At 38.6% G+C, this 18,903-nt stretch overlaps 1 protein-coding gene across 1 annotated transcript in view; it reads left to right on the top strand.

Moving 5' to 3' along the window:
• The window catches only part of atp10d (ATPase phospholipid transporting 10D), a 52,284-nt gene that overhangs the window by 16,727 nt on the left and 16,654 nt on the right, over positions 1-18,903 (top strand). Inside the window, exons 5-14 of the mRNA XM_022209587.2 lie at positions 1,682-1,767; positions 2,065-2,171; positions 5,662-5,793; positions 6,009-6,121; positions 7,338-7,590; positions 8,798-9,015; positions 11,416-11,607; positions 14,001-14,676; positions 15,105-15,211; positions 18,689-18,815. Of these exons, the coding sequence (XP_022065279.2) occupies positions 1,682-1,767; positions 2,065-2,171; positions 5,662-5,793; positions 6,009-6,121; positions 7,338-7,590; positions 8,798-9,015; positions 11,416-11,607; positions 14,001-14,676; positions 15,105-15,211; positions 18,689-18,815 (2,011 nt within the window). The remainder of the gene's footprint in view (positions 1-1,681; positions 1,768-2,064; positions 2,172-5,661; positions 5,794-6,008; positions 6,122-7,337; positions 7,591-8,797; positions 9,016-11,415; positions 11,608-14,000; positions 14,677-15,104; positions 15,212-18,688; positions 18,816-18,903) is intronic.

The following is an 18,903-nucleotide window of genomic DNA, read 5'->3' as shown; positions in this document are numbered from 1 at the left end:
AATTCCAGTGAGCTAACTAGCGATTTAGCCTTTCAAACTATTTCTACAAAAGAAAGCATAAAAAATGAGTGCGGGGGCTGAATCAAGTTATGAACTGAAAACTTACCACTTCCATCTGGAATGGGAGGAAGACTTTTTTTCCACAATGTCATATTCAGAGTGCATTTGCTTGATATATCAATTGACCATTGCTAGTCTGAAGAAGGGAAATGTGGAGTGGCACTTTCAGACTGTTCTTAAAAGCTACAACACAAGCTTCCCTCCAAAATGCGAGCTGAGAAAGAGAAAAGCGAAGGCACTAAAATCACAGTTGTCAGGACAGAAGTCATTTTTCTTGGGACTGACTTCAAAAGTGAAGGCAGCTTCCGAAGCCTCATTTGAAAAGTAGCTCCCAAGGTGAAAAAATGTGGGCACCCCTGGTTTAAACTATCCTGCTAATTCCAAAAAAATATGAAAAATGGTAAATCCATCACCAACAATATCAGCAAACAATTTAACCAAAGTTAATTACACGTTTTAAATGGAATTTTAAAAATGCAGTTTATACACTAACATACACTAGCTGTAAACCGTCTGCTTCATGTTGTTCTGTGTCCCTATGGCTGCCATAACTGCTGTAGCTTATTGAGCCACAGACCATTGAGGGGTTTCCTGTTTGTCCTGTTTCCATCCTGGCAGTTTTAACCCTTTAAGCTTCAGTGTACCGCCGGCGGTACACCTACTAATTTGCATAGGAATTTCAAGAATGTCCGACGGGTGCAAACGCGATTATACAAACACTATACACCGATGGAAAGCTTAGATTCTCATGAATCCGCCGGTATAAACCACTTTCAGATGCGATTACCACAGCGGGTGAGAAAAACACATTTGTCCGACAAAAACAAATATTCATCCATCCGTTCTCTATACACGGCTTCAACGCACACAGCGCGACTCACATTTCCAGGTTTATTATTACACACAAAAAAAAAGATTCCACAAAAAACGGCCATAATCCAACCTTTTACATCCAGATGACACAAGCCAGTAAACTATTTTGTCCAAAACATGTCCTGAAGTCGTATAAAATCCTCGAATCGGTCGTTTTCAAGGAAATGCACCTCCCGATGCACGTCCAATATTCCCCGTATTTTTCGTAATTTTTTTTATTTAAAAATAGAATATTAGCGATTTTTTGTACTGAAAACGGCTGGAAATGACTGAAGCTTAAAGGGTTAAATGCCTGGACTAGTTTTCAACATCACTTTGACACAGGATGTTTCTGATTTTGACAATATTACATAGATGAAAGAATGTTGTCCTACAGATTTGCTTTATATGTATGTTGGAGGACATATTCTTCAAGGTTCTTTACAGTAGAATTGGAGACCAGGGCAGTAACTATCTGGTTAGATAGCGTGTTTCTGAAATTTTAGGGTCAAATGCAAAAACTCCAGTTTTGTCAGAAATTAAATTGAGAAGAGCTATGAGCCACGATCACAAAAACTATACCAAAAAATGGCCTGAAATATTTCACTTCATTTGTAATGAATATAGGATAGATAAAAATGTCACTTTCTTAAATAGCTGATAGAAAATTTCAACTTTTCACAATGTTCACATTTTTCTTGATGCGCTCGTGTATGTAGATTTATCTCCAGTTTTGGTTACATTTTTATTCTGTGTGTGTGTTTTGCAGGGAGTAGAGTTCACCCCTGAGAGCTTCTGCAGTCGCATTGAGTGTGAAAACCCCAAGAATGACCTCAGCAAGTTCAGAGGTTACATGTGAGTTTCTTTTCCTCTTTAGGTGATCTAACACAGGGATCTTGGAACAGTTTCTGCTCAATGTATCAAGTACTTACTGAGATATGTATTTTATTTTTCAAGATTTGAGGCCATCTTTGAACAACAATATCTCAGGGACTATTTAATGAATAATGATACAATGAATACTATGTTCAGAAAAAACAGAGAAAATGATTTGCTACTGCTCCAAGTAGAGTATGTGTCAGACTTTGACACTGTCACAAACATTCTTTCAGTTGTCCTCCGACTGTACTTGTTATCTGTTTTGTATCACAGAGAGCATTCCAGTGGAGTTCGCGTCGGCCTCCAGAGCAGCAACCTCCTGCTTAGGAGCTGTACCATTCGCAACACTGAGACTGTGATAGGCATTGTGGTTTATGCTGGTAAGAGGACAGTTTTGTTTTTAACATGTTATCAAATGCCAGTTACATTGGCTTTTTTTTCCCCAACCATATTTGAAAGATATGGTCTGTTTTTGTTTTCAAAATCCTGTTGATGTTTTAACATAAAATTTGACTCTCTTAAATCTGTCCTCCAAAACACTCATTGTAACGACTGAACTAAAGAGACACAAAATTCACTAGACAAAAAATTTAATTTCTGTTATTTTGCTCTTTTATCTTTCCTTTCCCTTTTTCTGTCTATCTTCATGAATTTGAGTCAGCTTTAAAAACCACTGCCCCATGTGCTTTGGAGAACTGGTGATGATTTACATGTATAGGGTGGACAGACGAATTATTGTATAACATATTAATATTTGTATATAATGCGCTTCATACTAAGTTGTTTTTGTGAATACAGAAATTTGTTCATGACACTATTTATGAAAGCATTTTTACTTAAATTTTAGTGCCCTAAGCATTTGTGCAGTATTCTGTATTTGCTTTGCTTTTATACGAACTCCATCTGCATATTCAGCCTGAACACACGTGTGTAGGGATTCCACACCTGACCTGTTATGATTCAATTCAAATAGAGGTTTGGGTTTTGGGGGTGTCTGAAAGCTGTCAGTCAAATCTTGGACTGGTTCAAAGTTTGTGATATCAGAACAGCAGAAGAACCACCATTTTTCCATCCATCCATCCATCCATCCATCCATCCATCCATCCATCCATCCATCCATCCATCCATCCATCCATCCATCCATCCAATACTCAGCCTGCTTTCCAGCTCCTCTGGAGATGAGATATGTATTCTCTGCAGTGAATTCTGGGTCTGCCCTGGAATCTCCTTACAGTTGTATTTGCCCAGAAAATCCCGAAAAGGAAGCCACCCAAGAAGCATCCTAATAAGATGCCCGTACCACCTCAGCTGGTTTCTTGCAATGTGTTTGAGCTGCAACTCTGCTCTGAGCTCCCTCCAGATGTCTATGGCGTTCACCCCATCTGTAAGGCTGAGCCCTGCTACCTTACAAAAAGAAAAATACATATGCATTTAGAGCACTTTTATCTGTGATCTCATTCTTTCCAATACTACCCAGAACTCATGACAGTAGGTAAGGATTGGAACGTTGATGGTTTCGTACAACACTCGCATTACTGCTGACATCACACTAATCCACCTGTTCAGCTCATGCTCCATTTTTCTGTCACTCAAGAACAAGATTGTGAGACACTTAGACCCTTTCAGTTGACTTTGACTCTCACCCCAGCCACTTCATGCTCACCTGCAAACTGTCATAGACTGATGACATTGTAGACTGACCATAGGAATGCAATTTTAACATAAATTCTCAAACTTATGTTTTAGTTGGGCATGCACACGAAGGCACCCAGATAGCAAACTATGGGTGAATCAATGTTGAATCTATGTTGAGAATTAACGTCGAAATTATACAGAAAGCGCAAGGTTGATAAAATGTTGAGTCAACGTTTGCTTACATAGATTACATGTTGGCAAACATAGATTCAACATTAATTAAACATTGACCTGTCAAACATTTTAATTAAACCAAAATACAATGTAGATTCAATGTCATCTTTTAAACACAAACTTCAATGTTGACAAAATGTTGTTGAATCAATGTTGATCCAACCATCAATCTTCAACCGTAACCACAATTCAACCTTCTTAACCCTAATTCAACATTGATTTAACATCTTTTGCTATCTGGGTAAAGTGTGATTTATGGTTGAAAAGCAAACGTTGACTCAACATTTTATCAACCTTGCGCTTTCTGTATAATTTCTACGTTAGGTCTCAACATAGATTCAACATTGATTCACCCATAGTTAGCTATCTGGGCAAGCACATCACACAACTTGACATGTCATGTTCATGGTGGCTGTCACTGTTACTGTAACTAAGTGCTGGAAGTTGATGTCTTTAGGCCAAGACTCTGAAAGAAATTTCTAAAGTTTGGGTTTAAACACTGTTCCTTTCAGTTACAACTCACGATGGTAATAAATCAATCAACTGCCATAAATAATTTAACTCTCAATTCAGTTTAATTGAGAGTTTCACTAGTGACATGCCACCACAAGAACACCTCCTTTCACACTTAATGCTGACCTTCAAAATGTACAGCTATACTTTTCTTCCATATCCTTTTGTTAGAAATATTTGTTATTCTAATGACCAGACTTAAGCTGTATGAGATGGGCAAAAGCATCACACTGGAAAAAATGCCCCTCTCAAAACAAGAAAAAAAAAACGTATTTCAAAGAATTTTTTAACTTGAAATAAGTGAAAAAATCTGCCAATAGAACAAGTGAAAAATGACTTGGTAAGATTTCTTGAAATAAGATGTGATATTTAGAACACTTAAAATCAGCTGGGAAGACTTATTTTAAGCTCTATTTTACCAGGATTGTCAAACTTAGGTGTCTTAACCCTCCCGTTATCCTCATCTACGGCACCAAAACTATTGTTACCTTGTCTGAAAAAATCCAAAAATGCAGCCAAAAAATCCCCCAAATTTATAAAAAATTTGCAAAATCTTTAGGAAGAAAGTTCCTTAAAAGTTTCCCTTAAAAATAGTTTTGTTTTTTTTTAAATCCCCAAATTTGGCAAGAAATTAAATAAAAAAACATGAAAATTGTAAATATTTTCCCAAAAAAATGAAGAAAAATCTCCCTAAAAAAATCCTAAAAAATATCTAAAGTGATTACATATTTATCAGTAAAACTTCTAATATTTTCTTTAAGAACATTCAGGAAAAAAATCAACCAAAATCCAGCGAAATTCGCTGGATTTTGGTTGATTTTTTTTTCTGAATGTTGTTAAAGGAATATTTGTTTTTAACATTTCTTTTTCCCCATCAAAAATGTTTTTAAAAAATTTCCACCAAAATTTTGAAAATGTGTAAGTTTTCACTGTGAAAATCAGATTTTTTCCCCCCACATTTTTAAACTTTAAAACGGGTCACTTTGACCCACAGGACGACACAAGGTAAACAAGATAATTTCAAGATTGTTTGACTTAACAAGCTATTTAAGATGTGTTGTCTTAAAACAAGTCCCTCTATCTTGCTGAAATGTCACTTGTTAAGTGAATTTATCTTAAATCTAGTGGGATGAGACATTTTGACGAAAAATAAGACAAATAGACTTGGTAAGATTTCGAGTTTTTGCAGTGAGTCTCTGTGACAGCAACACAGAGAACAGGTTTGTTGTAAAAGCACATAAATTTAAAAGTAACTATTATAAACAGGAATTAATGGAAGTTGCAGCTGTGTACAATGTGTTACAATGACTGAAAGATAAAACTATAGTGCTAAGTGCTAAAACTAGAAAGAAGGAATGAACGAATTTAGGATTCCTGAGTTGTGTAACCTTCTGCTTAACATTCAGCTTTGCTATTGTACTTTCTGTAGAAAATACGGTTATATATTTGAACATGGCTGCAGTATGTTTTTCTTTTTCTGTGTCCCAGGTCATGAGACTAAAGCTATGATGAACAACAGTGGGCCGAGGTATAAGCGTAGCCTGCTGGAGAAGCGTCTGAACACAGACATCCTGTGGTGTGTGGCCCTCCTCATCATCATGTGCCTGACTGGTGCTATAGGTTTGTACCGATGCTTACACACCACGTCATTTCAAAGAGCAGCACTGAACTGCAGCAGTTTCTTTCAAGTATATACAGTGTAAAACAGCACACAAAAGCAGTAGAAAGCCAGTATTTCCATGGAAACCACTGTGTCTAGCCTCCCGAAAAGTGGAAAAATTACAATAATTTCTCCTGAGATTGAGGAATTCAGCCATGTACATATTGTGTTTCAGGTCATGGCCTCTGGCTGAAGAACCTCAAAGACCCCATCTTTCAGGTTGATACGGAGACATCTCCTGCTTTGGCTGGATTTTATGTGTTCTGGACTATGATCATTGTGCTGCAGGTGTGTTACATAGTTTCTGTCGGAGGCCAAAAATAGCATTTTGCACTGTAAATCACTTCTATTATAATCCCAAGTTATAAATCCCTCAAACAATCTCTTTTTAAAATGAAGAAATGTTTAAATAGATTGTATACACGTAGAGATTTGTGTTTCCATAGATTTCAGAAGGTTTCAAATATGACACGTCAGCAGTGGGCTGGCTATCTAACGTCAAACCTGTAATGACAAATCTGCTAAATCTGATGAATGTAATGTTAAACAATAACATTCATATTATTTACTATAATATTATAGTTAATAATAATATAATATACATAAGTTTATTTATTTGTGTGTGTGTGTGTATATATATATATATATATATATATATATATACACACACACACACATATTAGTAGTGAAACGCGACTAAAAAATAATCTTATTACAGACTTTGTAATTAATTAATCACAATTATTCACATTTTTGTCAAACAGTTGAAACAATGATTAGACATATATGTGTGTATAATTTAAAATTTATAAAATTAGTAGAATTTTAAAGTGGGACATATAGAAAAAAAAGTGATTTGGATGATTTAAAGCCTAGATTTAGATTGTTTTTCCACTTTATGGCTATAACAAAAGCATAAGTAGTTCAAGAACTTTCAACAAGTAGAAAATCCAGAGATGAGAGATATTTTTCTGAATCCTCAGTTGGTTTTCCAGAAATTCCCTGATGCCAACCAAAAATTCTTCTCCATAGCCTTCCTGAGCTCCTCCCGCTCCCAAACTTTTGCTTTTGTGATTGCCACAGTTACAGCTCTACGAATATTTTTATGGAGGTGGGAGTTGAGGGTCTCACAGACAGGGACCTTGACCCAGTGTTCCCAGTTCATCCTCACTACTCCTTGAGTTACCATGTCCATCTGGCAGTCCTCCTTACCATTAGATCCAACTCACCCTTAACTGGCTACCAGCTCTGCTATGCTTCCCATCTAAGTGGCCAAGATGCTCCAGATCTAATGTTTAATTTGATCACAAAGTTTTGTGGCCAGTTCATGCTTTTTACAAAAATACAGTAACAATCTGATTCAGATCCGGCAAGCTGTTCTTTGCAATGACCCTCCTCCAGGTTTCTCCATCATTGCCTATGTTAGAGTTTAACTATCATCATACCACCAACATACCACTTGTAATGCATCATACCAAAGGAGTAATTAATTTCTGTCCAATAGGTGCTGATCCCCGTTTCTCTGTACGTGTCCATTGAGGTTGTGAAACTGGGTCAAATCTATTTCATTCACAATGATTTAGCCCTGTACAATGAACAACTGGACTCCAGGATCCAGTGTCGGGCTCTCAACATCACTGAAGACCTGGGTCGGATCCAGTACCTGTTCTCTGATAAGACAGGAACATTAACAGAGAATAAGATGGTGTTTCGCCGCTGCAGTATCTATGGGGTTGAATATCCTCATGAAGAAAATGGTAAGAAACAATAATATTATTGCTCATGTGCTTTAAAATCGATGTACCTCTGTTGGTGTCATATTTTCAACATATTAAACAGTTCTGTAATCAGATCAGTAATCCAAGGACACCAGTGAGAGGGTAAACAAACAAATTGTTTGTGTGCTTAATTTGCTAAACAGTAAGCTTTTTCTTCTGTAAATGTTGATTTTACACTGCCACTTTTTCTGGATTATCATTTTGGCAAAATGAAAAAAACTCTGTGTAATCTATACACAAAACAAGAATATGTTGGGATTGTACAGAGTAAGCATAACTTAAACTTCAAAAGTGGAGGCTGTGGTAGAGCGGGTCGTCCAATGATCGAAGGGTCGGCGGTTCGATTCCCACTCTGACCTAGTCATGTGCTGTTGTGTCCTTGGGCAAGACACTTTACCCGCCTTGCCTCCAGTGCTGCTCTCACGCTGGTGTATGGATGCGTGGATTGACTTCCGTCAGTCTGTCCCAGGGCAGCTGTGGTTTACCACACCAGAGTGAGAATGTGTGAGTGAATGAATAATGGATCCATTGTACACGCTTTGAGTGCCCAAAAAAAGCGCTATATAAATCTAATCCATTATTATTATTAAAATTAAAATGTAGTGATAGTGGTGCTGTTTTAACTTGGAATCTCTGTGTCACATTTCACCTGTTTTCTGAGCAGAAAATCAGTTTGACAACATATCTGATATGTTTAAAGACATATCAGAATATTAATAATTGATGAGTTACTACTAGTATGTAATGTGTGTAAATTGCACACAGTCATCTTCCAATGTGGAGACATATACATCAGTCGTGTTGTGATGTGTTCTTCACAAATTTTTAATACGTATCAAAGGATCAAATTCATATTCTAATTTTTTTTTGGTCAGCTTGAGCAACTATCTGAAAGCAGATGTGTAAACAATGTGAAAATGCTACGTTCAGAGGTATCATTCACAGCAAAACATTGTGGTGTCCAGTTGTCATTGACGAATGGAATTCTTGGAATGATGGAATTTTCTTTGCAGCTGACAAAATCTCTCTTTATTAGCAATGGAGGTTTATGTGATCACATGACTCTGACACATACAGCACTGTTTTAAACCTGGACTTAACATTAAACTGCAATGGGGTAGGAAAGCGTTAGCCCCCATGGTCCTGTAAATGTGCTTTTATGAGTCTGTGTTGCTCTGTGTGGTAGGTCGGAGGCTGGAGGTGTATGAGGCAGAGAAGAATGAAGCAGCTGGTCAGTCTGTCACTCTGAGGTCAGGCCGCAGTGGGAAGTCTCTGAGCCGTCGCTCCGTTAGCTGCAACCGCAGTTCTGTGTCTCTGCACACACTCACTGATGAGTCAGCGGAGGAGGACGAACAAGTGTTCAGTCATGTCCAGTCCAGGACCAATGCCTTCTGCAGCCGCATGGTAAAAATCTCACACACCACACATACATCAGTATCTGTGTGTTTGCTTTACAAAATTAAGAATCAGTTCAAGTTCATGCAGTGTAATTTGTCCTTTGTACTGTGTTCAAATCAGTGACAATTGATATGTTTTTGCTTGTCTTCAGTATTTAAAGATAAGTCACATAAAAAGGTAAATAAGAAATAATTTTTAAATAAATATATATTTTGTAACACAGCCATTTTGCAATTTGGCCATTTGTTGACTGCTGTAATAATTAGAAGATCATACATACAGTGGCTTGCATAAATATTCATACCCCTTGAACGTTTCCACATTTTGTCACGTTACGACTGCAAACATAAATATATTTTATTGGAATTTTATGTGAAAGATCAACACAAAGTTGCATTTAATTGTGGAGTAGAAAGAAAATTATACATGATTTTATTTTATTTTTTAACAAATGAAAAACTGAAAATTGTGGTGTGCAAAAGTATTCAGCCTCCTTTTCTCTGAGTGCATCCAGTTGCCTTCAGAAGGTGCCTGATGATTGCTGGATGATCGAATGTTGACCTAATGACTAAATAGAGTCCACCTGTGTGTAATTTAATCTCAGTACAAATATAGCTGTTCTGTGACGGCCTCAGTGGTTTGTTAAGAGAATATTGGGGAGAAAACAGCATCATGAAGTCCAAGGAACACACCAGACAGGTCAGGGATAAAGCTGTGGAGAAATTTAAAGCAGGGTTAGGCTATAAAAAGATTTCCCTAGCTTTGAACATCTCACGGAGCAATGTTCAGTCCATCATCCAGAAATGGAAAGAGTATGGCACAACTGAAAACCTACCAAGACACGGTCGTCCACCTAAACTTACAGGCCGGACAATGACAGCACTGATCAGAGATGCAGCCAAGAGGCCCATGGTGACTCTGGATGAACTCTGCAGAGATCTACAGCTGAGGTGGGAGAGTCTGTCCACAGGACAACTATAAGTTGTGCACTGCACAAATCTGGCCTTTATGGAAGAGTGGCAAGAAGAAAGCAATTGTTAAAAGAAAACCACAAGAAGTCCCATTTGCAGTTTGCCAGAAGCCATGTGAGGGACACAACAAGCATGTGGAAGAAGATACTCTGGTCAGATGAGACCAAAATGGAACTTTTTGGCCTAAATGCAAAACGCTATGTGTGGCGGAAAACTAACACTGCACATCCTCTGAACACACCATCCCCACTGTCAAACATGGTGGTGGCAGCATCATGCTCTGGGGGTGCTTCTCTTCAGCAGGGACAGGGAAGATGGTCAGAGTTGATGGGAAGATGGATGGAGCCAAATACAGGTCAATTTTGGAAGAAAACCTGTTGGAGTCTGCAAAAGACCTGAGACTGGAGTGGAGATTCACCTTCCGGCAGGACAATGACCCTAAACATAAAGCCAGGGCTACAGTGGAATGGTTAAAACGCAACATATTTGTGTGATAGAATGGCCCAGTTAAAGTCCAGACCTAAATCCAATCAAGAATCTGTGGCAAGATCTGAAAACTGCCGTTCACGAACACTCTCCATCTAATCTGACTGAACTTGAGCTGTTTTGCAAAGAAGAATGGGCAAAAATTTCAGTCTCTAGATGTGCAAAGCTGGTAGAGACATTCTCCAAGTGACTTGCAGCTGTAATTGCAGCAAAAGGTGGTTCCACACAGTATTGACTCAGGGGGGCTGAATACTTTTGCACACCGCACTTTTCAGTTTTTTATTTATAAAAAAAATAAAAAATCATGTATAAATTTCTTTCTACTTCACAGTTGTATGCTACTTTGTGTTGGTCTTTCATATGAAATTCCAATAAAATACATTTATGTTTGTGGTCATAATGTGACAAAATATGGAAAAGTTCAAGGGGTATGAATACTTATGCAAGCCACTGTATTTACTCTGGAGGAGGAAGTGGACTGGGGGGAAAGTGGACAGAGAAAGGACTGATGGGCCATGGGGAGATTAAACTGGGAAGCAAAGTTACACAGATTTCTGTGGGGAAAACACTATAGCACAATCAAGAATAATGCTCAGGAAACAGAAAATGCAGAAACTCTGGAAGCCTATGAGTAATAATTCACTGAGGGTTGCTGTAATTTGGAAGACAGTTCAGAATTAATCAGAAGAATATGATTTGAGTATGAGACAGGGAACTGACCAGAACCAAGTAGGACAAGACTAGCATAGCATAGCATAGTATAGCATAGCATAGTTTTCAGTATTATTCAGTATGACAATAAATAAATGAATAGTTTTGCCCAGTCTTTTGAATGGCACTGTGTGTTAAACATCCTCTGTCCTGCCTTCACCAAATGCACTTTACACTAAATTGGAGTATTCCGAATAGAAAAACTTTTGAGAGTGGCAAATGTTTTCTCTTTTTAAAGACAAAGGAGGTGACACCAGACCCTCAGCTGGTGAGGAAATTGAATTTACTTCGCTCTCCTGTGGTGCACATGAGTGACTGCTCATCTGAGAGCACTTCCACCCTGGAGCTTACCTACATCGCTGACTTCTTCCTGGCTCTGGCGATCTGTAATAGTGTGGTAGTCTCTTCGCCTAGCCAGTCTCCACATAAGGTGAGCACATGACATGACAGGTATTTCATTTCTGCTTTGTACATTATTCATTTATTGACATTGTGAATTTTAAAAATGATTTATTACGTAGATGAGTTTTGCTTTTATCACTGATTTACTGACCTTCCATTGTGTATAGTATATTTATAAAATCAGGCATCCTAAGTTGCTTATATAACTTAACCAGACTGTAAAATGTTGGCTTAACTACCAACTTTGTTCTTGTTTTCTGTGACATATTGTCATATTCAGAAATCTATTAATATGAAAACTACTTCAATTTGTTGAAGATCAGACTAGGAATTAAACGCTGGTTGCCTGAATTTGCAGATCAGATTCTGTGTACAGCGTGATGTTTCAGTCATGGTGAAGGGAGCTGATTTTTATAAAAAGCCCTCATCTGGAGCTAGAATGGGAACGACCTGGCTCCAGGACAGCACTCGGTGTTTTTTTGTTCTTGGACCTATGAGCATTGGTGATAATATTTCAGGACATTAATTTACATATTACAGGAAGAAGGAAGTACTGCAATGTCAAGATGTAGACAGAAAAATTGCCTTCATTATCCATTACTTCATCTTCTCTTTTTGATGTGTTGACTTTTCTATGTCTGCCAAGAATCTTTTTAGCATATTATTATATTCTTTCATTTCCACTTAGTCATTTTATTGACAAAAACAGATTTAACACAATCTAATTAAGTTTCCCATGTTGTGCAACTGTACATTTAGCATACAGTAGCTAAAGCTAGGAATACCATATTAAAATTACTAGTTGACAGCAGGAAATCTAACTTTAAGGACTGTATGCTAAATTGCTAATATACAGCTATTATATACTGCTGTACAGCCATTTCAGAAAATATCCCAGCCCCTTCACTTTATGCACACTTTTATTGGTAATTACATTTTTAAATTGATTATTTTGGCATTTTTGCAATCAAACTCCACTAAATAATGCATTGAATGCATTGTATAAGCTGCTGTTGCAACAGTAACAGTGTTTCTTGTGTAAGAGGCTGCAGACTGAGATGTGCACTTTATCCCATCTTCCTGCGAACTCTGTCAAACTTCACCAGGCTGGCTTGTCCATGCACAGAGAAGTCAGAGATTTGGAACGAAAGCACTTCTGTCAAAGAAATTCGACAGTAACAATGATAGTCCTTATTCAAGATTTGCTGTAGTGAGGTGTTTTATTGATATTCTGGTATACTGTTAATAATAATGTAGAGTGTGAGTCTGTGAAGCAAGCCAACCAGAACATTGGCAGAATACAACATTTTATACAGTTGGTCAAAAAGTTGGGCTAGAAACTGTTTGTAAATACAGAAAAGAATAATGTATGGTTTGCACTCAATTGGTAATGAATAACAAAGGGTGGTGGACTCAAGAGGTCTGGTAGATAACAAGAGTTAAAAGGGTTATCATTAGCAAAGGTGGTGGAGTCAAGAGATCTGGCAGACAGCAGAAGATAAGAAAGCTATCAATTAAAATGGGTGATGGAATTAAAGATTGACACTGAGGGGGTGTCTCCAGACATATCCTGCTCATTTGCATCACATGTAGCAACTGGATGTACTATTTATTCATCACTACACTATCATGCTGGTAATCAAACTGATCGCACAGATCGCATGCACTGCAGACCAGGTTTTCTTCACAGACCTGCCTGTATTTGACTGCGTTCATTCCTCCTTCAGTTCTGGTCTCCCTGTTTCTGCCACTGATAAGCACCCCCGCTGCATGAAACAACCACCCCATTCTTCACAATAGGGATGCTATTAGCTGCCGATCAGTGAATGGTTTTGTACAGTCAAAGTGTTTGGAGTTCTGCCTAAATAGTTCAGTATGTGCCTCATCAAATGAGAGAATATCTGTCCTTATGCACTCAGTCTTTCAAATTCTATTTGATAAACTTCTAGAAGGCCTTATACTCAGAGAGGGTTCTGCCTAATTACTGCACTCTCTTCATCAAGGACCTGAACAAGTCACTAGTTACTCAGTCTGGCATACAGACTGTCTGGCATACATATAAATATATATTTGTATGTATGCATGTAAGTATGTATGTGTGTGTGTATGCCACAGATGGAGTCAGGTCAGGTTCTAGACATTGTATTGGACCACAATTTGGAGTGCACAGTAAAGGTCAGAATACTTTTGTGAAGGAGAGATTTTGGCTTTTGATTTTGAAAAAAAATGTAAAAAATGTTTTTACTTTGTCATTATGGATTCACATGTGTAGATGGGAAACGTGTGCATTTTATGAACTTTGAATCAAGCTGTATGATCTCGAAAAGTGAAGGGACTTGAATACTTTGTGGGGTGTGTTTTGAGCTATTCAACTTTGAGTCCACTCGTTGATATTAATGTGGTGTTGTCTATTTCTGACAGGCGTCTGAAATACGAAAAACTCTCAAGTCCTTGGAGGAAATTAAGCTGATGTTCCAGCGCTTGAACTTCTCTCCTTTCTCAGCCATCACCTCCAACTCCTCTCCTCAGATCAAAGACAGCCCTAAAAGCCGTGTCAGCAGGCTGTTTACACGAGGGAAAACTGTCTCCCTCGCTTTCTCTACACCCCCTAAGAACTCCATGGACAGTTCAGATTCAGGCCAAGAAAGTGAACATGAAATTGCTAGCCTTAACGATGAGCTGGATTCATCTGACAGAAGGGAGAGCGAAGATGTTGTACAGATGGAGGATAATTTCTGGGACACAAAAACAAACTCTGACATGGCTGGGCAGGATGTGGAGAACCTGAACAGAGAAATAGACTCTGACGATGACACTCACAGTGAGCTGCTGTATGAGGCGGAGAGTCCTGATGAGGCAGCTTTGGTCCATGCAGCTCAGGCATATTCTTGCACCCTGAGGGGCCGCTCTGCAGAGAGTGTGCTGGTGGATCTGCCAGGACTCGGCTCTCTGGATGTCCCGTTGCTACACATTTTGCCTTTTGACTCTAACAGAAAGAGGATGTCAGTGGTAGTCCGACACCCACTAACAGGACAGGTAGTGGTTTACACCAAGGGAGCGGACTCTGTAATTATGGACCTGGCTGAGACTCCTAAGGGTAATTACTTACTCACCACTATTTGTTGTACGCTCAGGTCTGCCTTGACCCCTAATGAAGCAATCATTGGGATATTCTTAAAATCTGAGATATTCTTGGCCAACTTCTTTCATATTTAGGGATCTATGCCCATCAACAGTATGGGAATCTACTGACTTTACTTCCAGTTGTCTGTTGTCAGAGTCTATACTAAACTAATCAAAAGGGTGTTTAAATACAGTGCCACAGATGATTAAAGTGAGTTGCAAAATCGCCTGATTCTAAAGGACTGTATTGACTTGAAGGCCAAGAGAAGGATTATGGATTAGGGCCCTAAATACAGCCCCGACTAAAGAACGTTTTCTTGAGACTGATCTAAACACAAATTACAATTGTATTTATAGTAATATCTTTCTGTGTCACTGTATTTCTGTATGCCCTTTTTCCAGGTGCAGAGTATGCTCAGGAGATCTACAGTCACATCAGAGAACAAACCCAAAAACATCTGGATTCCTATGCCAGAGAAGGCCTCCGCACACTCTGCATTGCTAAAAAGGTATCACTTCTGGAAGGCAAAGCAAAATAGTATTGTATGGGTGGCCTTGGTAGTTCACTGGGTAGAATGCACACACTATGTACTAAGAGTACTTAGCTCAGTGATACTGGTTTGAGGTCTGCCCAGGCCCCTTGCTGGATGTCACCTTTCTTTACCTCCTTTCCTGTCTGTTCTTTGGAAGCCAATAACTGTCTTCAATAAATAGCTGTGTTCATAATTTTTCATGATTTTACTTTGATGACACAGTATTACAATCATTAAGTCCTTCAGCTTGAATCAATCCAGTTGTCAAGAATTTAAATTAGAGATGAGCAGTGCACCCTAAGATTTCACCATGTGAGGCACAGCCTTTGAACACACTGATATATTTTCATTAATGTAACACAGATTGTGATAGCAGGTTACAGAGAGTCCCTGTTTCTGATTTTCACCCAAAACTTTGGGACTCTATAATGAGTCGATGAAAGGTTTAGATGTTTTGTATTGGCTTTCTCAAAGCTGCAGTACGAGTTCGGCACCCGGCTTACATCTTATGCCCTAGAGACTGCCACCCATGTCACCTGTTCCCAGGCTGACTCAGCACTGTGTCATTCATGGAAGAGAAGGGAACTCTCAGTGGGCAGTTAGCCCAATGAGCTGGAAAACCTGACTGTACAGTAAACTGGCGTATCAGTAGTGCTAGCTTCTCAGTGTTCAAGTCCAGTCAAAATAATGCAGCTCAACTGGCATATCTTGCTCTTCATGCGTAAAATACAGTAGCTCTGGATGAGAGGGATGCTGACAGTGAATCTTCTGCTTTATGTGTACAGGGAATATGGAACAGTTGTGACAGTTTCTATAGTATCAACTATAATCACACAAGCAAGCTAAGTTTCGCCTACTGTCAAGCTACAGACAACAAATTTAGTCTTAAAGTGTCTCGTTCTGCTTGCAGTAATATTCTCATATGCCACTTTTACTTTCATGGTTTAATGTTACCACTGGTTCACACTCACCGTTGATGTGGGATTTTCACTTTACAAATGTTCGGTGAAAACTTGAAAAGAGCAGTTTTCTAATTTTTGGGTTGACAAAAAAAATGATAAATTAGTTTACATCAAATCAAATGAAAATAAATCAAATAAAGAAACAACATGCTTTTTTTTTTTGCTTTGTGTATGTAGTTTAAATTGTATAACAATTAAAAACACATATTTTATTTTTTGTTTTTAATAAATTACTGGATTTCTGTGCTACATTAAAAATACACAGTAAACACTAAGGAGGTGTGTTGCACCTCAGTGTCGTACAGAAGAGAGCAGCATAGACCTGGCAAGATTTAAAGCACTGCCATTGTTCATGAGGAGGTACAAGGAGGTTTCACTTTTTTCTTTATGAGATGCAAACATCATAATAAAGAGCGGTAAAGTGTTCATTTACTGCTTGGAGGACTTGACAAGATTCAATCAAGACATGCCAAGCGTGTGCATAACTGATCAGCAGTAACCGGCATGCAATGTGTGCTGATCAGATTTCTCTTAACTTAATCATGTTGCTTTGAAGTCTAAACACAGACAAAAACATCATTATTGTACATTTGATGATACCAGATTACAACTCATGAAATCCCCCCAAAATCTATGTGAAAATATTATAATATTTCAAAAGATAAGCAAAGATAAATTTCAAAAGTATTTAGAATGCAGAAATATCCAAACTCTGAAAAGTATGGTCATATATGCTCTTTGAATACTTGATCAGGGCTCCCTGCTTGAACTACTGCAGCAGTACAGCATTGCATGGAGGCAGTCTGCTCAGGGGTGAAGGAAGCCCAGGTTGCCTTGATAGATTGTTGGGTCTGGTTTGTCACATTCTCCTCTTGACAATACGCCACAGATTTTCCATGGGGCTCAGATCTGATGAGTTGGCTGGCCGATCTAGCACTGTAATGCCCTGGTCAGTGAACCATTCCGAGTGGTTTTAGCAGTGTGGAGAGATGCCAGGTCCTGCTGGAAGATAACATCTGCATCTCTGAAAAGCTCCTCAGCATACGGAAGCATGGAGAGCTCCAAAATTTGGCTGTATTGATTTTGGATTTGATTATGCATGGTGAAACAACACTAGCAGATGACATGGCACTAAGTCATGATGACTGTGGAAACTTCACACTGGATTTCAAGCAACTGTAATCCTGTGGCTCTCCACCCTTCCTCTACACTCTGAGACCTTCATTTCCAAAAGAAATACAAAATTTACTTTCATCTGAAAAAAAGACTTTGGACCACTGAACAACAATCCAGTTCTTTCTCTGCTTAACCCTGGCAAGATGCTTCTGACATAGCTCAGGAGTGGCTGGACAACAGGAATTTGATACTTGCATACGATTTCTCAGACACGTCTGAGTGTGGTGGCTCTGGATGCACTGGGTCTAGCCTCAGTCCACTGCTTCTGTGTCTCTCCTACATTCTTTAATTTGCTTTTCTCGACCATCATCTCAAGTCATCCCTTTTGCTTGTGAGCCTTCTTCAAACTTCACTTTTTCCTTGCAGTTCACTTTCCATTGCTATGCTTCGATACAGCATTCTGTGGACAGTCAGCCCTTTCAGCAATGTGTTTTTGAGTCAATGATTGTCTTCTGGACGACTGTCAACTCAGCAATTGTCCCCATAATTGTGGTTGTGTGGACTGAACTAGACTGAGACATTAAAGGCTTTTTTCAGGTTTTGAGTTAATTAGCTGATTATTTCGACCTCTTCTTAGGACTCTGTGAGAATCCTAAAAAGATGGCATTGTTTTTGTTGGGGTTTCATGAGCTGTACGTCATTATCATCAACATTGACACAAATGAATTCTTGAAATATTTCTATTACTGTGTAATGAGTCTATGATATATACAATTTTTAGTCTGAGCAATGTCTGACAAAAAATATTGAACCTTTTCTACCATTTTCTAATTATATGAGATGCATCTGTAGATCAAAAATGAAAGCTGCTGTCCTGTGTTTCTGCTTTCCTGTTCCTGTGTATTTTAAGTATTGAGTCATGTCTTAAATTACTTTGTTTTGAGAAGGAAAGTCTATCAATCAATTTTGATCAGTTGATTTGCAGTATATACAACATTTGCTTTGCAGTTTTAAGTGATGGATTATTTCTGTTGGAAACTGTACAAAGAGACGCTCAGAGGGATTGAGTCTTGATAAACACTCACAGGTAATTAGTGCCTGTAACAATGCATAGCTGATTTTTAAACTTAGTGGTTAGTTTTCAGCATTTTCTCCATTTGTTCTTGTCTGTGCATCTCCATTTTTGACTTCTTATTCATAAAGTGGAGTCATACAGCCATAAGAGCATTGTCCAGTCACATTCTCAGTTCCATTAAATGCATTCAGACTTGCTGGAACTCTTCATGGACTACAGTCTACTCTGTAGTAAATACACTTCTGCATGTAAGCATATGTGTGTTGTGCTGATAACCTGTGTGTTTTTTGTCTGGAGCAGTGTCTAGATGAGGAAGAGTATAATGTATGGCTGAAGGACCAGCTGCTGGCAGAGAGGAGCATAGAGAACAGAGAGGAGCTGCTCCTGGCGTCAGCTGAGAGATTGGAAACCAACCTCACTCTGCTGGGTAGGACAGCTGCTCAGTGGAACACACACACACACACACACACACACACACACACACACACACACACACACACACACACACACACACA

The sequence above is a fragment of the Acanthochromis polyacanthus genome, chromosome 1 (assembly GCF_021347895.1).
Source record: "Acanthochromis polyacanthus isolate Apoly-LR-REF ecotype Palm Island chromosome 1, KAUST_Apoly_ChrSc, whole genome shotgun sequence".
NCBI classification, from domain to species: domain Eukaryota; kingdom Metazoa; phylum Chordata; class Actinopteri; family Pomacentridae; genus Acanthochromis; species Acanthochromis polyacanthus.
Note: the sequence above shows the minus strand (reverse complement) of the source record. Positions and strands in the feature narration are given on the sequence as shown.